Here is an 18,885-nt window from a genome sequence, read left to right as displayed (position 1 = left end):
CAATGAGAACGAATACTATCAGCATTTACTCTGGGGTCAAATGACTGCATGACTCTGCAACATTACACATCCCCCCCCAAAAAAAGGAAAGAAAACAAAACAAAAGAAAAAAACAAAGAGGCAAAGAGGCAAAAGACAATATAAGTGATTCCGAAAATAGGCTGAAAGTTACACTGATGAAGACTGATAAGACTTGCATGGATTGGGCATTTGTTGCAATTACAGTAATTGTGGACTAACTTGGACGACTGTTTCCTTAGATGAAGCTCATATTTGCCACAGTGGACAATCTTGAAATCCTATAATGAACCTTTTGATATCATATATTCAGACCTTTCCTAATACATTTATATTTCACAAGACTTTGAAAATAGACTTTTGAAACATTGTGTAGCACAACAGAGAGGAATATGAGAAAGAAAGGTCCAACTGAATTCAACCTCAATTTCAATTCAAGGCTCCACAGATTACTCGCTCTTTTGGTCAGATTCAAAGTGTACCACTGTATTTGTGTGTTGCTGCAAGTGCGTGTGTGTCCACTGACCTTCCCTTGAGTCCTGGTACAGCGGCAATGCAGATGATTCTCGCTGAGCAGACAGCGATACAGGCCTCCACTGTGGGCTCATCTCTGATGTTCAGCAGACACACCTGCAGAGGAATCATCATCATCATCATCATCATCATCATCATCATCATCATCAGTCAAACTGTTTGAAATTTTCAAATGAGGAAATGTGAAATAATCAGCCTGACTGTGACCACCTCTGTGAATTGGTCAGTGTGTATTGTCACCAGAAGTACTTAGCATCTAGTTAATAACTGGCATTGATGTAGTATTTTTCCTCACCTGTCCTACGTATCCGTCGCTGTTACACACCCACACTTCACAGCCGCTGTCCGGACAGCTGTGGCTGGGAGACGCACATGAAAACTGGAGACAGACAGGCAAAATATGAGTGGATGTGACTTTTGTACAGTGGTAAAGATTGCCTTGTCTAATGTCTACATGTGTGACATAGCTCCTGTTGCTCTCACCTGCATTCCACTACGTGTCTTCATTATGGGGATTGCCTTCAGAAACTCTGGGTCCCACTGGTCCTTATTCATGGCTGAACAGAAAAAACAATATGATGATAAATAGTTTGTCTCAGGAAATTTCTGATCTCCTGGTGTCTTATACGCCATGTACAAAACTATTTAGTTTCACACAAAGGTTAATAACCTTTGCACTTTGTCTGGCACATTTTACACTCTGGTTTTAAGGTTTTAAGTGTTATATCTTTTTAGTGTTTCATCTTTTTAGGGCAGGTGCAATATTCAACTCACTTTTATTCTGCAATATTTTTCTGGGTCTTACATGATATGTCCTTGTGTACAGTTTTTTGTTGTCTGTTACAGAATGTACTGTTCTGCAGCTGCTGTAGCACTTTGGCCCAGGAAAAATGTATTTGATTGATTTCAATGAAGCTTTTTCACTGACCTAGTTTCTTCTTGGCATCCTCAAAAGCCTGTTCGAAGTGGGAGCGCGTGTCAGGTGACGTAAACTCGAACACAAAGCTGCTCTCTGCAGACGCTGTGGTAAACTCCAGCTTTGTGGGCAGGAAGGTCATACTGAAGGCCAGAGACTGTTTCTCTGACAGCTCCCTGTGCACGGACACCATCAGATCCTTTATCACCTCGTCTAGGGACTGAAAGAGGTGGAAATCCATCAGAACAGATGAAACAAACAGTCCTTGCACCCTCCCGCTGAACCAGTGTTGTGAATATATGGGAATGGGCTTTAACACAGAAGAGGCGGAAGCTTTTAAAATTCTGGTAACTAGGAACACGTTGTGATAGAACAGAAGACCAAAAACGATCAAAACACAAAAATAATAAAATCCACAAATCAATTTCTTCTTTTCAACAAACAAGAGGGTAGGTGGGTAGTAATACAAAAAGGAGGAAGAGTTAAGACAAAAACAGTGATGCTAAGACACGTAGCTGCTGTTGGTCCAAAATACCTGGTGTGGGAAGCTGAGGGTCTCGGACATTTTGCTGATCTGACCCAACGTACCGAGATCCTCATCTAATCGACTAATCATCTTCTGGATGCACTCCTTGTTGGTTGCCTGCATGGAGCCTGTGGAGGGGAGGAACAAAGTCAGACAAAACCAAACCTTAACTTCTCTCTTCAAGACAGATGATTAAGATTTATTTGACATTGTTTTTACTCTTATCTCATCCGTAACATTTTTTTTTAATTGCTGTTTGCATTTGCTTTTAATTGCATTTAATTGTTTTCTATTGCTTGCTTTTTCAACTGTTGTAAAAACTGTTTGAAATGTGTTATGTAATGAAAGCTTTTTCTTCTTCTTCTTCTTCTTATTATTATACTAATGTTTCCTGGAATCCTAATTTTCTATTTTAGCTGAAGCGTTAAAAACAACAAAAGATGAGACTAATGGCCATTTGTCTCAGTGGCTCTGATTACATTGTTTAAAAAATCATACTGAATTTTGATAAAGGAGACTTTGAACAACGATATTAATAAATAAGTACTTATGCAAATATCTGCAAATAGTTATTTAAGGTTTCTGTAGCCTGGATCTTACGACGAGAGTCTTACTTTTCACCACCTCTACGTCTTCTAGAGGAAGTTTCCACAGGAACTTGTATTTACTGGAAGTATCAATCATACTTGCAGCAGAGTATCTGAGAAGGACAGAGACGCAGATAGAAGGAGAAGGAGAGAAAAGAAGAAAAATATTAAGGTGAACTTGTAGAAAACATTGTCTGTATATCCTGGTGTCCAACACCAGGGGGCACCGTGTTGTTTGAAAACCCTGTTAAGATGTTTAAGATTTTCTGTGTGTGTGCATGTGTGTGTGCATGTGTGGAGCATGTGTGCGTGTGTGTGTGTGTGTGTTACATACAGGCTCATGGAGCTGCGTCTTAACGAGCCAGACTTCCTCTTGAGGGTGGTGCAGATGATCAGATCACTGAAGAGGAAGAGAGAACGGTCCTTCTTCCCACCCACTGTCTTCTACAGAAAGAGGAAAGACAGAAAAAGAGCTCAGAATATTTTATCATCCATTATTGATTAAAAAGATAGATAAAGACAATATTATTAATTTTACTACGTGACTTGTTGGAAGGGAAGTATATATGAAAGAGGACAGTTTTTAATCCTCTTTGCTCCAATCATTTCTTTTATTTTGACCTATGACTGTTTTGTTACATTACGAAAGTATCTCTTACCGCCTCCATGACCATTTCCTGTCTCAGGAACTTCCTCTGGGGGTTGAGAATCTAATGCAAACAGAGGGAAAAGCAGTAATTACTTATAGTACCATAAAAAGGCCAAAGGAGTCATAGTGTTGCACAGTAATCATACGTACAGGCAAACATTGCAATAACAGTTATTGGGCAATTTCCTATTATCGAGAATTAAAATAGTAGTTAGTTGCTGCCCTGAAGTTGCCTTTACAAACTGAGGTAATTTAATAATTTTAAACTATCTAATAAATATCTTACATGTTCAACTCCCTCTATGTGCGCCTCGATCTCCTGAATGACCCGGGTCTCCCTCTCTGCCTCCTCAGCAGAGCGACGTCCCTTATTGATCTTCTCAGCCAGTCGCTTGATGTCCCTCTGGGCGTCCAGTAGAAACTGGTGGTCTGGGTGGTCCTCTGTGGTGTGTTTGAGCAGGTCCTGCATGAAAAGCAATACAAATACACATTATGTAAAACTAATTTCACATGAATAAGGCTACCTATAGCATATAGAAAGTAGATAGATATATTTTGAGACACGCCACCTTAACCAGCAGCTCGTATCGAGGAATCCTTTGCACCGGCTTGATCATCAGATCCCCCAGAGCCTGTTTCTCCTTGTTCTCACGCATGTTTTGCTGTTGGGATGAAGGAAGAAGAAGAATGCGACATGAAGTGTGGACATGACTGTGTGAGAGAACAACTGAGATTGAATGAACGAGTATTGCACTTTGCTGCTCCACGTCCAGATGGCGCAGTGGTTCCACAGTGACAACCCCTGTCTGGCATGAAGCTCAGTGTGGTTGTAAGCTGAGAGCAGGATGAGGACATGACAGGTTTTTGTGGTGCCTGATTACATTTTTGCATCAGAGCTCAGTTTCCCCCCCTACATTTATTTCTGGTGGCAGACCACAGTATCAAAGTGTACTACCGTGGTCTACCAGATTTAACTAGACATACTGCTAACATATCCACAGGTTTTTAGTTAAATTATCCGGTTGAATGGGTTTGATAAATGGTTTGTGGCACATTTCATGGACCATTATTTGTCTGTCCTTTCAGATCGGGAAAAAAGCCATTCACTAAAATTCAGCAGAGAAAACGTGTTTCTGAGATTAAATTTGATATAATGTGATCGAGTATTAGAAGACAAACCAGGTTTCAGGTCTTTTGTCAAAACATTTTGAGTTTAATGGCAAGTATAAAGTGGGTGTTTTCATTTTAATTAACAGCGTAAAATCACCTAATGTATAGTTTTCACAAAAACTTATTTCATTCATAAGGCAAATCCACGGATAATATAGTGTTTCTGCTTCAAAAACTAATTCTAATGGGAACACAAACAGGGAGAAGCATACAGGAAGCACACACACATATTAAAATGTACACAAACCAAACACTGACACAAGTCCTCAAAGTACTTCAGTCAGTAAACTAATCTGTGTCATTTCCCCAATTACTCATTTCAGAGGAAAAATTCTGGCTCTAAAAAAAGGTCAAAGGGTATTTCCTCCAAACAAGGACACATTTTTCAACTCGGACAAAACCAAACATCCTGCGTCTCCATCCAACACTCACCTCCAGAAACTTGTGAAACGCTGGCTTAGCCTCCTTGGCAATCCTCACTGCATCTTTGGCATTGAGAAAGTTGTCTATGTACGCTGAATACATATTAGCGAGAGTCTCTTTGGAGAACTGGAGAGAATAGGAAAAAAATAACAAGATTTAAGTTGAGTTGTGTTAAATTGCATTTGATTCCAGCTGAAATTAAAATAGCACATGTTTGTCAGCAGGAGAAACTGGTGCTGTTACGTGCTAACTATTGCTAATATCTCAATCCTGATAGTAAAATCATCATTTATGATAGACAGAGAGAAAAAACTGAATTAGTATTAAAGATTGTACTAAAGACACATGACAATGATGAATTAGCTGTAAGCGAGATCCAAACCTGATATTGAATGAATATTGCTAGAATGAATATTCTAGCAAAGTTTTATTAGCAAAGAAACCTACTACACAATGAATAGTTCTGATTGTTGCATATGATTAAACAACCAACAAAAACAACAAAATAATAGTTGTCTTACAAATAACATAAGCGTTGCTACATTGAAATTGTTTTACCCTTGAAGCTAACTATGTGCTCACAATTTGAATGTGTCGCTGTATGATCATAATAAGAGATTACCAAAGAAACTGTGGTGCAAGTGGTTTTCAAGTTGTTTTGTCTGGCACTAGAAAAGATGAGAGTCTTTACATCGATCTGTCTTTTCTCTTCCTCTGTCTCTCAAACACAGTCACAAAGAGTGTCTGGTGTGACATCACAGAGAAACTTGCTTTCATGAAATAACCTGAGCCTCTTCTATTTGTCGCAGCCTCTCATCCCTTTTCCATCACTTATCTTCCAGTGTCCTCTCTCTATCCTTCCCTCTTCTCAGTCTTTCAGTAACAGTAAAGAGGACAGAGAAATGAGGTCTGTGCAGAATGTGAGGATTCGTCCCAGCAGAGGACAGTAACGACAAAAGAGGAGAATAAACCTGTTATAAAAAGCTGACACTTGATGTTCTTTAGCAGGAGACATGTTCCCTGCTCTCTTAACTTTTGAAAAGAGAGGTGTCAAACCCTTTCAGCTTAAAGGAAACTAAATAATGTAAAAGGTTTACGTGCTCTGCATCGCTTTCTTCATATTGTCCATTGCTGCAGCTCCTCTTTTGAAAAATTCCCATATTTTTTGTCTTAAATAATGACGGGAGCACTATAAGCTTCATGATTTTATATATTCAATCTAATAAAATGAACCTTGAACAAGGTCTTTCTCCATCACGATAAAAGTGGTTTGACTGTGCATCACGGAACATCACACACAAGAATGGAAATATTAGGAAGTTGTCAATAATCAAATCAAAATTATTTGAATGACTTGCTAAAGTATTTGTATTAACTGGAACAATGTAAAGTGTGGATCTGCATATCAAAATTTAAAAAATCTATTATTAGTGACATACATGAAATCAGCCCTGCGACATGGTTTGGTTTGATAAATGATTTGATGGATGCTAGCTAATCTTACTTCAGGACATTAAACCCCCACTGGTTTTAATGTTGGTCAGTATATAAGTGTTTATATATATATATGTGTGTCTCTGAGTATGCATGTGTTTTTGGCTGCAAGGGAACCAGTCAGTCATGATACTATTTGTCCTAACAGAGCAGAATGAGAGGAGACTGCTATGAATTATCTGTGAAGAAGTCTACAGACACAGAGAATTGCAGAGTCAGTGCTATGAAAAACCTTTGTGGTAACATTTCACCAACAAAATACAAACTGCAACAAGTGTGTTTATTCACGTGCTACTTCAAAAGGTAGAAAAGACCTGAACAAAACACGTGCCCCGTGTGAGGCTCGAACTCACGACCTTCAGATTATGAGACTGACGCGCTGCCTACTGCGCCAACGAGGCCTGACACCATAATGGGGTCTGCAGCTTTAAGAGCAACGGCGGGAGCGATGTGGGGGGGAGGAGTCTTACTGAGCAGCAAGAGGAATCTGCAGCAGCTTCCACAGACACCACTCACACAGTTTTAGTACATCATGTTCTTCTGTTTTCGATCGTTTCTCATGCTGCAAGATATGAAATTTAACAGTATTTTCTTATGAATTTGTAAATATGTCTTTCCCTGCTTCATTTTCTTCTCTTTCAGTTAGTGGAGCAATAACAACAGCATCAGCAAAGCAAGACACAAAAAAAACCTGTGACCGCGCTGCATTGAAACTGGAGGAAAATGGTATTTTTCCATCTTCTATAACAAATCTCTATTTGTTTGGTTTAGTCTGTGTAAAACCGTCAGCCCGGATAGAAACTCTCCTCCCTTTCATTCTCAAGGACCCGAACCCGACATTTAGCTCAGCACTGATGTTCTGCAGACGTGTGTTTCATAGTCTGGGTTGAGAGCCACCCTCGGGGTCATGGGAAATTTGAAATGGGTCGCAGAGAGGTCAGCGGGAAAACAAAATATTAAAACTTCTGTTGCCAACTATACAGCGTCTCTAAATAAAAGAGCTTCCCTTCGATCGACCCTGCGGGCAGTAATGCTTTTAAAGACATTTTTTCTTATTCAAGCTCTGGTATTTTGAAGCAGCACCACAGTGAATAATAAAAGTTCTACAAACGTTATACACATGTTTTTGGGTTACACTTCAAAATATAGTTTGAAAACAAAAGTTTTACATAGCTGAACAAGTGTCTGTGTTGAATATCAGGCTGATTTGATCTAATATGAGGATGTACTACTGTAATTCATACAGGTACATTAGAACCCAGATTTTACACGACAGCCTTATTGTTCTCAACACAGAGGCTGTTCAGAGCAGTGAAGGGATTACTGCTCACTGGCAGAGGTTAACTATCTCACACTGTCCGTCTACATTCTGTGTGTAGAAGCTAATACATGTGCTGTATTCATTCCTACAGCACAGAGGACATCTGCACTACAGACTGACATACTGGATTTCTGATGCTGATTTTTAAGTTTGTGTTTTTCATATATAACATCTTTTTTTTTTTAACTACCCAGATATATATTTATACTCTGGTAGATCTTTGAAAAGTACAGTAAAATGGGTTCTGCTGTAGTTGTCATATTGAGCAGGTTCCAATCACCACTCAGGTCATATTGTGACTTACTAGCACATAATTTGTATTTGCTTGAAGAGGTTTACATGCTTTAATATTCAGAAAACACATCTCTTTCCTCATACACTCCAGCTGGCTCACTCTATTGTGATTGGTCAACCGCTTCTTGCTTTACCTGGCTTTGTAAGGGGGCGTGCCAGACAAGCCGCTAACTAATTATGCTATTATGGGGCATTGTGACACCACAATACCAAGGAAGTGTTGGTCTGACTACTGACGAGGTGTTTCAGGAGCTTCAGGAGCAGTTGGAGCTTTTTACTTTACAGACCTTGTACATAACATAAACAAAATACTATACAACACACTAGAGCAAAGAGAAACTTTAAAAAACTGTCTCCTTTGATGAACAGTCATGCGAACATTTAACTCATTGTCATCTCTACTCACCGATTGGATGAGGAGGTGTCCGACGGTTTGTCTGTCATGCCATTGGCTGACGCAGCCGGCGACCTGCTCCAGAAAGTGCTCGTGGTGCTCCAGGATCTCTGGGATCTGGTAAAACATCTCGTCCACCAGCAGAGGGTCCACTATGGAGCTGCCGTCAGGATGTTTGAGGGGACGCATGTAGCCCTGAGGGGACAAAACCGCCAGTTAATAAGTGACCATTTAAAATGATCTAAATATGTATAAGAATAACTGAAACATGCTGTTCAGCAATTTGAATGATGAATCCAGAAATAATACCAATGTTTATTTAGAGAATCAAGTGAAATAGCACAAATTTATTTAGAGATATTACTATACTGGTGATGGATGTATTTTATTCCTCTAATGTGACCATAAACTTATTTTCCTCATATCAAACTCCAACATTTTAAAATTGATTAATAAATCTAATTGTTTTTGATTTCAACAGATTTTTTAAGCATCTGGAATGCTGTTAATTGTTCTTACCTTTAAATACACTTGAAAGAACCTACAGACTAGTGAGTTCTCTGTGGGTTCATCACATCACACTTTCACATTACTACACTTTACACATATAATTTAAATTTGATGAGAACAGCTCATATCAATTCTTAATGTCAGACCAGGTAACGAGATCTTCGTCAGACCGTAACATTTAAGATTAATAATAATTTATAATACATTTATACAGAAACCTTCCACAAAAGTTCCAAAAAAGAAATGGCTGATTCAGGTTTCATCATTGGTCAGTGCAGCTGTGGAGCGGAACCACATCTGACACCCTCCAATGGGGATCTGCACTTTCACTGCAGTCACCGTGGTAACACTTATTTTCCCTATGTCACCATGGGAACACGGGCCGAAATTATTCGTTGTTGTGTCCACGCACACATACACAGAAACAAATGCCTAGGCCGATGCTCAACCATGAAAGTGTGCATGTGGGATGTTCACACAAAACACACATATTTTAGAATAATGCACACACAAATAAACACACACGATGTTCGCCCACACACACAACTGGTGACAGGTAATTCAACAATGTTGGGTGATCACAGGTAGGGAAGATAAGAAGTGTGTGTGTTTGTGTGTCACAGTGAGAGAGAGGGGTGTGGTTAAGATTTGGGTTAAAGGTTAATTAGCTGTTGTAATGCACATAGATGTTGGATATAGATGTGTGTGTGTGTGTGTGTGTGTGTGTGTGTGTGTGTGTGTGTGTGTGTGTGTGTGTGTGTGTGTGTGTGTGTGTGTGTGCAGCAGATAATGCTGATGACAGTGAGATGTGGTGAGGTTAGCTGATTAGCTTGACGGGATGAATGACAATAAGTGGATTACATAACACCATTGTTACCTACATTTGTTATACATGTCCTTCGCATTGTGTGAATCCACAATGGTGTGTTGGTTTTTGTGCATGTTTGTTTTGTGTATACATGTGTGTATTCGTGTTGCGCTCAGAGCTCAATAATAAAGTGACGTAACATGCAGAAGTATTTGTAGTGTGTCACCTGAATGAGAGTACGTAGAGACTCCACATATGACTGCTCCGTGTCCAAGAGGGTCATCATCACATGTTTCCTCATGTCCTGTGGAGACAGACGAGGAAGAAGACACGCGTCAATCATCAGCATTTAGATTTTATACTCAGTTTACACAATGAGTAGTTATGCGCGTAAAACAACATGTTACTGTGGACATAAAATATGGTGACTACACACATTGAGTTTTAGTGCACATTAAAACATGAAACTTAATATGGATACACAATCTGAAATCAAGTTAATTGAAATCAACCTCTAGTAAAACACTGCAACCTTAAAATGGGCTCGTAAAGTGTGGTTTCCAGTGAAACCTGTGAGAATCAGAGTCAGGTTTTACAGGATTTATTATCTGCAGTGAATATTTGATTATACTATATTAATGTTTCTTGAGAAGATGTAACATATTGAGGAATTTTGGTGAACTTGCATATTACATAACCACAACATGATCTGGTCAGAAGCCTTTGTTACATCACACTGATTTCTTGCTCACCTATTACCTGTCTGTATCTTCACTGTAAAAACGCATCAATAAAGTGAAAACATCAAGAAGAATGTATTCACATATATTCCAATGTATTTCTATTCGGGTCCAAATAAAAAAAAAACTGTAAAATAAAGAAATGTCATTAAAAATGATTCAGAAAACCTCTTTGTCTTACAAGGCCAGAGCTAAACAGCCCACTTAAAGCTCGGGTTGTTAATCCTGGAAAAAGCTAGCAAGAGCAGGCTACACCAATACATCCTGCCCTCTCCCATCGGCCCTCCCATTAAAGATGTGCCCCCAAAACACATGACTGACAACTGCTAGAAGCTGACTTTTTTTCCATTATTAATAAAGAATTCTGCAGATGTTGATACTGTACTTGTAGTATCACATAATTAATGACTGAGCCGGGGCAGTGGCCTCTTCCAAATCCATTTGAAGTGTTTCTTCACCAGTGAGGCAGCTGCTACAGGAGGGAGGGTCTAATGTTACCTGCCTGCTCATAGTGATTACTAAAACCTGTAACCAGATGAATTGTAAAAATGCAGTGGAGAAGATAGTAAATAGTATTCGTACCTCCCACCACTGTCAATATCTGTTGTTGGGAAATGCATAATGAGTCTCAAGAAAAGGTCAGAGGAAAAAAGACAAGTAACAAAAACTTTTTACAGCTTTTTTCAACTGAAACAACTTTTCCTGGAACTCTGCTTCCAGTTTTAGTACCTGTGTCATAATGCCTGTTCCCAAGGCAGTGCTTTCTGACAGCCCATGGGCCATTAGTGATGAGTCTGCTGTACAAAATAATGCTGAGTCATCAAACACACTCCGCAAAACTGCAACAACATTCATAAAGCAAATCACTCCGACTGCAAGTAATCACTGCTTATTCCAACAGTCTATAAAAGACGGTGTTATTATGAAAAAAAAAGGTGAAACTAACGTCACAATTTACGTTAAAAAATAACCTAGCACTTCCTTTGTACTTTGGGGACGGGCCTCTCGCCTTTTAGGGACCTGCAGGTTTAAGTTCCTGCATCAGTTTGACTGAAATTCGATTTTAAATGTCAGTGTGCTTCATCGTCAGGGAGGCAAACACAGATGCTTACATGTCCCAATAGTTGCATTTTCATAGCCAGCACACACACAACCACACACACGCAGGGAGCGGATTAGAGGTCACTGAGGCCAGGAAGTATCCCGAGGCAAAGCATTACTCAGCATTCCACCCTAACAATGACTCATGATCTATGGATGCAAAGTGAAGGAGCCGCTCCCGCAGAGTGGACATGAATCCAACACATTGGGGCCATGACAGAAACTGACACGATGAAAGAGACACAGACGATGGATGAAAAAGAAGGGAAGAAAATGCAGAGAAAGAAAAATAAAAGGCAGAGAAACTATAACAAACATTTCCAACAGCTTTCCCCTAAAACAATCAGTGGAAGTGGCTGAGAAGTTGGAGCTACTAAAGTTGCAACCCGTCACTTCTTCTGGGTAGAAAATGGTATTTTCTGTGACAGACACAGCGGTGGGAGAGTGACAAGCTGGACTATAAGGATCATGGAACAAGCCAGATGAATTATCTCTGGGGTCTCAGGGGACAGCCCCAAAATATCCTGGTAACAAACATGACTAAATATCAGATGGAGCCACGGGCAAAACCCTGTGGTGCTGCATGTTTAACCACAATGTCTCTCTCTCAAAGCGCACCACACACACACACACACACACACACACACACACACACACACACCCACCTACATGGAGGCCTCGAAAACACAGAGGTTTTTTTTTCTCTCCCTCCTCTTCCCCTGCTCCCCTCTGCCAGCACCACTGTGTCCTATAAATAACCATAACAATAACTTCCCAGAAAGGCCATGTTTAGTGTTTGGCATACGAAAGGATCCCAGGGGCACTGTGGGGTACCACTGGAGGAGAGAAGAGGGTGACCGAGAGAGCATGGAAGTGATTGGCAGGGTAAAGAGGTAAGAGAGGAAGCACAGAAGCAGATTACATTTTGGCTTTTTAATAGCGAAGGCTGATTTTCTATGTCAAATCATCAGCTGTTGAGCGAGTGAGTGGATTCAGTCCATGTTTATCCTGACATACAAACACAATGGAGTAGAAGGAATACAGTGATGGCTAAAGAGGGAAACACAATAACACAGTAATCATCCATTTATACTCCAAAATTACCCTCCAAGTTAGGACATTACTCAAACAGGAGTCTGTTCAAAATACTCTGTGGTTCAGTCCCCTGGTACTGTGAGCAGAAGTACTGCTGAAGTGTCACTGAGCAAGGCACTAAAGCACAACCACAGTCTCCCATGTTACAGTAGCTGAAGATGAGTTTCACTGAGTTTATTAGAGATATTACATTTCAATTACCGACCTTCTCCAGGTTTTGTTTTCATTATATGAAACAATAACATACTGGCCATTGATATCTGAATTGGAAAATATATAACTAATTGGTTAATAGTGTTAGCATTGACCATTCATTTGATTACAACTTTAGGGAAAACAGATTTTATCAGGCAAAAGCATTTGCTTTGCTCAACAATTATCTCTAGGAATATTAAAACTGCTGTTGCACAACTTTAACTTACTGACCAACACCAAGAGTTGAAATCAGCCCGAGTGACTGATTATTCTTCATATACTCGTACAGCTGAGAACCTTTGTGTTTTTTTATTTAGCTGCAGATATTTTGTTCTGGGCTGACATTTCCCTCACGCACTGGAAGCTAGAGCCAGGCTATATGGGGAAAAAATATATAGAGATAAAAATGATCACATCAGTCGATAATTATCACAATACAGTATATGTCACAGAAATGATCATTAGGACCAGGTTTTGGTCCTCATGAGGTCCACTGGTCCTGACCACGTCAGTGTTTATTCTGGAAAATGTCCTGCAGAGCTAACAAAAACAAGTTCACCCACACACACACACAAGAACACAGCTGCCTCTGCGCTCAGACAAATTCAACACAATTTATGATGATCTGATTAATTAATACACATTCATTTCTTTCTTTCTCATGTGTACTTTAATTTGAGTCATGATGCCAGCCTGACAAACACGGACATCTGAGAACACACACTCACTGTCACACACACACTCACACACAGTCATCTCCTGAGAGTTGTTCAAGCTGATAATGACGCTGATCCTATGACAACAAGATAGGGAGGAGTGTGTGTGTGACAATGAGATAAATCAGGAGGCGAGCTGCTCTGTACTAGTCAGATTAAACACACACACAACACACACACACACACACACACACACACACACACACACACACACACACACACACACACACACACACACACACACACACACACACACACACACACACACACGAAATAATGCAAGGAATGCCAGTTTCATTTTGCTGGTGGAGTTGCCATAGTAACCGCAGCTGAGAGGCTGTATGGTCACAGGACAGACTGGTCTCAAACAGCAGAGCCGACAGTCCTGCAGAGACGCTCTCAGACCAGTGTGTCCGTCAACCACCAGGGTAGAGAGTTCCGCTGACTCCAGTAATACAGTCACAAAAACTAACTGTGGGACCATGATGACACACAATGTCACTGTTTACTCATTTTCATCCGGTGTAATCAAGTCTGTGCGTATATATATATATATATATACACAGTACGTATATTCTTTAAACATTTGCCTGTCTTCCAAAGATAAAGTGATATGTTAAGAATCAGGTCTGATTACAGTGGTTCTGATGTCACTGAAGTGTGGGAACAAGACAACATCAAGGAAACTGGTGCAAGAAATACGATGTCAGCGTCCCAGAGCCATGAAATTGAAACATATATTCAAACCTAGTCTCTAATTTTGCCATGTTCACATTCTATGATGTAATTGTGTTGTTTGCTTTATTCTGCGGCCAGTATGTCCAGAAGTAGAAGAAGTATGCCTTCTTTTTTTACCTCCTACGGTTTACTCCATTTTTCCCCCTTCAAAGTTATCATTAAGTATCTGATTCAAGGGTTTTAGGATCAATGGTGTTGCATGCTGTACACATTTGTTATGATATAAATAAAACTGACTTGACTTCAAGAGATCAGAACCATCTGATCAGCTGACAGAAAGGTCTTGTCCATTTTTAGGGCTGGTTATACTCCTAAATCAATGTAGATATGCATGATATTATGTCTCTACTATTAGTTTTGTACATACACAGAAGTACAGTGTCCGTGCAGACATCGGCCAGTAACAGAAATGCTAAGACTAAGGTACAGAAGTTTAAGCCCTTTTGTTTGTCATCACTGACGATATGAATATCTGATACTGAAAAGGCTTCCCCTGAGCAGCATTTGATCATATTTATCACGTAGAATTAAGCAGCAGAGCCAGTGGATATAAGACAAAGACAGTGGAAGCAGATACAGTTATTGTCTCACATTGCATCAGTGCAATCCCACATGAGTTCTGTTTCACACGTCGACAAGTACGTCAATGTCTGTCACTGTAAAAGCCTTACAGGTACACGTTGTTGTTGTCTTAATGTACTGCGTTTAACATGTTCAGATGGTGGTCCACTGCATCAGTGCAGCAATAGACGCTGCACCTGGTCCGGCTCTACTCCGCTTTAATTGTAAACAATCTCTGGTAATTGTCCTTATTTACGGGAAATGGTGAAAAGTAGGAAATACGGGAGGGAGGGGGGGAAGAAATGCACATGATATGAATTTGTTCAAGTCTGTTTGTTTCACTCATGTATAAAAGATTAATTTACTGAAATTAAGTGTTGAGGAAATATCACATTTGTTGTTTGGAAATCACCAGCCTCCATAATTTATAACCTTTAATCCTCCATGTGATGCACTCCTACTCCTGTTATGGTATTGCTTGCTTATTTTAATGTGGTCTCAGCTCATGGATTTCTTTCTTAGTACATTAAACATGTTGTTGCTTAAACATTTTTACCATCACACATATTTTAAAGGAGACATATTATGTTCATATCCAGGTTCATAATTTTAATCTGTGTTATTAATTGAAAAGGTTTGAATGCTCGAATGTTTGGAAAACACATCACTTTCCTCATATTGTCCATTGCTGCAGCTTCTCTGTTCAGCCTCTGAAACGCTTGCTTTTCACACCTGTCTCTTTGAGTACCTCAAGGAAATGTCCTTCTCCGCTCTCGCACTACCTGTCTTGTTAGGGGGCGTGTCAGACTAGAGGCTAAGCATGTTATGTTACGTCACGTTGATGCAGAAGTATCGGTCAGACTACTGATGTGACGTTTCAGGAACTTCAGGAGCAGTGTTTTCTGTATGGGAGAGGAGCTCCCTTCACCCATACACAAAAAACCTAAAACTCATCAAAGGAAAAAGGAAAAACTCAAAGAGCATAATATGTCTCGTTTAATTGAAAAAGGTAAGAAAACTGTATTTGTGTCTCATCTCCTAAGTTAAATATCCTTCATAAATCTAAGTCACACATTCTTCAGAGCTGAAATCTTGAGATCAGAACTCTGAATTATTTGTTATCAGATAGCTTTGATCTGAAACAGTTGTGGTCTCAACAGCACGTCTATGTTTGGGTAATTTGATCAGCATGAGTTAAGACCTGTTTAAAGACAAGCCTGTACATCACAGTCACACAGTGTGTGTTTATACGTTAAGTACCATGGTATCTGCATTGTTGTTCTTTCCTCTCACAATCATGTTTCACTTAAGTTCAAATCGGGCTCGTTGCCTGTGGTGCAGTGATAAATATGACGGGAAGGACCGCCCATAGGATTCAGCCCTCACACTGTAGGGGACCTGAGAGGAAACCTTCTCGTGTGTCAGAGTAGTACAGCATGTTCCCATGTGTCCCTCCGTCCGCTCCCGTGTCTTGATAATGGTGTGGACACAGGGGGTCCATAAAGTTAGTTATTCCTCACAACTGCAGCCAAACATTACAGCATAACCGTAAAGACAACATACACCAGAGTCAGAGTCGCAGGCAGCGCACGTATGACGGCGTCCACAAGTCAAACAGGCCGTCTCTGTTTGACTTGAGGTCTCAAGTACCAAAGGTCATAATGTTTATCCCCTATGTAGGCTATGTGCTGTATCTCTTTGTTAGCACTGTTATGAGTGCATGTTGTTCTGCTCACTGTCATATTATACTGCTGCTACTGTGGTTACCAAAACATTCAACTGCTCCACGGTCTAGAACACACAAAAGCAAAAGCTCTCTTTGGTAATGGTTTTCTGTATTATGCATTGTCCGGGATTTTGTTTGTTTATAACTAAATAACAGTTTTTGTTGTGTTGTTCTTAGTTTTTATAACAGTGGTACTTCTCAGTGTTTGGGTGGTGCTGAAAGACAAAAAACATATGCAATGCAAGGTATTCAATTGTAGAATTTATTTTCTTATTTTATCTATTCATTACTTCCTTTTTTAAATCTTCCTCTGGCCAAAGAATTTAGTATAATTGTGGTGTTTTGCCCACAAAGGAGTGAAGTTCCGACCACAGCTGCCTTCAATTGTGAGCCGTCATGTAAGGTCACCGTCTTTCTGTCTCTGACCTGAACCAACCACAAAAAGACTTGCACGCGCTATTATGAGGGGCGGCTGCTGGGATGGCTGCTGCATCATGGCGAGTTTGGAACAACACAACTTCTCACAAACAGTTATATTGTTTGTCTTTTAGTTCTCAAAATGTCGCAAACACTGTCAGGAAGTTTGATCTATGATTTTGACTAACACCAAGGATTGTGTAGCGGGTATTTGTTAAATGTTCACTTTGTTGTTGTTACATGTTTAGTATTGGGTCATTGTTCAACATCCATCCATTTTCATGCACTTAATCTGAGGTTGGGTCGTGGTAGCAGCAAACTAAGCAGGTTGTTCCAGATCTCCCTCTTCCAAACTACTCGTTCCACTTCCTCCTGGGAATCCTGAGGTGTTCCTAGGGCAGATTGGGTATGTAATCCCTCCAGCAAGTTCTGGGTCTACCCTGGGGTCTCCTATCAGTTAGGCATGACCGGAAAAAACCTCCAGGAGGCGTCCTGATAAGACTACCAAACCACCTTAACTGGCAACTTTTGGCGCAAAGGAGCAGAGGCTCTGCACCAAGCTCCCTCCAAATGTCCGAACTCCTCAACTTATCTTTAAAGCTGAGCCCATGCAGCCACGCAACGGAGAAAAATAACAACCTTTAAAAAATATATATATAAACTTCATGTCGCATCCCCCCTCTTTGAAGATACATGATGCACTTGATTTAACCAGAGTACAGCAGCAATGTTACTGAACTTAACTGCTCCTCTAATAACAAAGCATCCTGGCAGGGCTGCATACAGACCACTGCTAGCAGCCTGAAGCTGTGTGCTTTTGATTTATATGCGAAATAATGCAGAGCATCCAAGCTTTTCAATTTCCATTGGATGAATGGCAAATGTCATTGATTCACCTGCATTAGCATAGATGTTATTAGGATATTGTAGGTTTGTCACTTTAGTAACTACAAGTGATAGAATTGGTTTATTTAAGATCTCGACAATGTTATTACAATCACATCCCCGGTAAAACTTTTTGTGGCGTCTGTTTACATCGACGACTGCTGATGCATTGCACAGCGGAGGTCATGATGAAGCCAACAGAACCACATCATCTGCCAAAAGTAGAAACTAAATTCTGACCTTCTTTAACTGAACACTCTCCGCATCCTAGTTGGGTCTTGAAATTCTCTCCATATTGGCCAACACGTCTGACATTTAGAGAAATGTTCTCTTCCTAGCTGACAGTCAGATTTAAAGATCTAATGTCTGTATGGTGAATGTTAAGTTGAAGTTATTTCATCTGCGACAGAAACACAGCCCAATCCTCGCATCACTGTCGTCACACCTCCCCTCCCCATCCCCATGACTGTATCCCCTGGCAACAGCCTTGCAAAAGCAGCAAAGAGCAGCCTCTCAGCGCAAAGAGAAAGCATCCTCACCACCTATCTCCTCCTCTGTAAAAAGCCTAAGATTGACTGTCACATCCTGTTCACATTTCGAGGCTGCAGCTCTGGAAGTGAAGGAGTCTCGTCCTTTACTTCCTCTTCAGCTTCAGCCTTTCAGCCGTCTTATGTAATTCTGTCATGCAGATAAAAGCAAGAGCACACGTGTGTGTATGAGTGTCCATGTTCTCCCTATCTGTCATTTACAGGGCACTGACTGCTCTGACTGACTCTATACTGATCAATACTTTTCTCTCTCTTGCAGACTGGCACGCTCCCTTTATTGATCCATCTCCCATCTCCTCCATCATCATCACCTCTTCCACTCATCTCCTCTCCAGGGCTCAATACATTCGCACCATCACAATAAGATAATCACTGTTAAGGTGGATCATTACTCTCCTCCCGCTTCAATAATCACTGTATCAATACCCCAAAGAAGCCCAGAGAATAGGAGCATTTGATCCTTATATTCTTACATTATTAAATACAATTAGAACTAAAACAATTACTCGAGGACTTTAC

General features: G+C 40.3%; 1 protein-coding gene and 1 non-coding gene across 2 annotated transcripts in view; both read right to left on the bottom strand.

Annotated features, from left to right (window-relative positions):
• The window catches only part of LOC118105825 (rho guanine nucleotide exchange factor 17), a 63,671-nt gene that overhangs the window by 7,503 nt on the left and 37,283 nt on the right, over window positions 1-18,885 (bottom strand). Inside the window, exons 2-14 of the mRNA XM_035153759.2 lie at window positions 9,871-9,948; window positions 8,339-8,521; window positions 4,833-4,949; window positions 3,800-3,892; window positions 3,517-3,693; window positions 3,241-3,291; window positions 2,916-3,025; window positions 2,609-2,694; window positions 2,004-2,122; window positions 1,481-1,688; window positions 1,036-1,109; window positions 848-931; window positions 545-648 (exon numbers count right to left, since the gene is read on the bottom strand). Coding sequence (XP_035009650.2) covers window positions 545-648; window positions 848-931; window positions 1,036-1,109; window positions 1,481-1,688; window positions 2,004-2,122; window positions 2,609-2,694; window positions 2,916-3,025; window positions 3,241-3,291; window positions 3,517-3,693; window positions 3,800-3,892; window positions 4,833-4,949; window positions 8,339-8,521; window positions 9,871-9,948 — 1,484 coding nt within the window. The remainder of the gene's footprint in view (window positions 1-544; window positions 649-847; window positions 932-1,035; window positions 1,110-1,480; window positions 1,689-2,003; window positions 2,123-2,608; window positions 2,695-2,915; window positions 3,026-3,240; window positions 3,292-3,516; window positions 3,694-3,799; window positions 3,893-4,832; window positions 4,950-8,338; window positions 8,522-9,870; window positions 9,949-18,885) is intronic.
• On the bottom strand, window positions 6,646-6,718 carry trnam-cau. The gene has a single exon. It is a non-coding gene; the product is annotated as a tRNA-Met (tRNA).

Source organism: Hippoglossus stenolepis, chromosome 4 (genome assembly GCF_022539355.2).
Source record: "Hippoglossus stenolepis isolate QCI-W04-F060 chromosome 4, HSTE1.2, whole genome shotgun sequence".
NCBI classification, from domain to species: domain Eukaryota; kingdom Metazoa; phylum Chordata; class Actinopteri; order Pleuronectiformes; family Pleuronectidae; genus Hippoglossus; species Hippoglossus stenolepis.
This window is presented reverse-complemented; position numbering and strand designations above follow the sequence as displayed.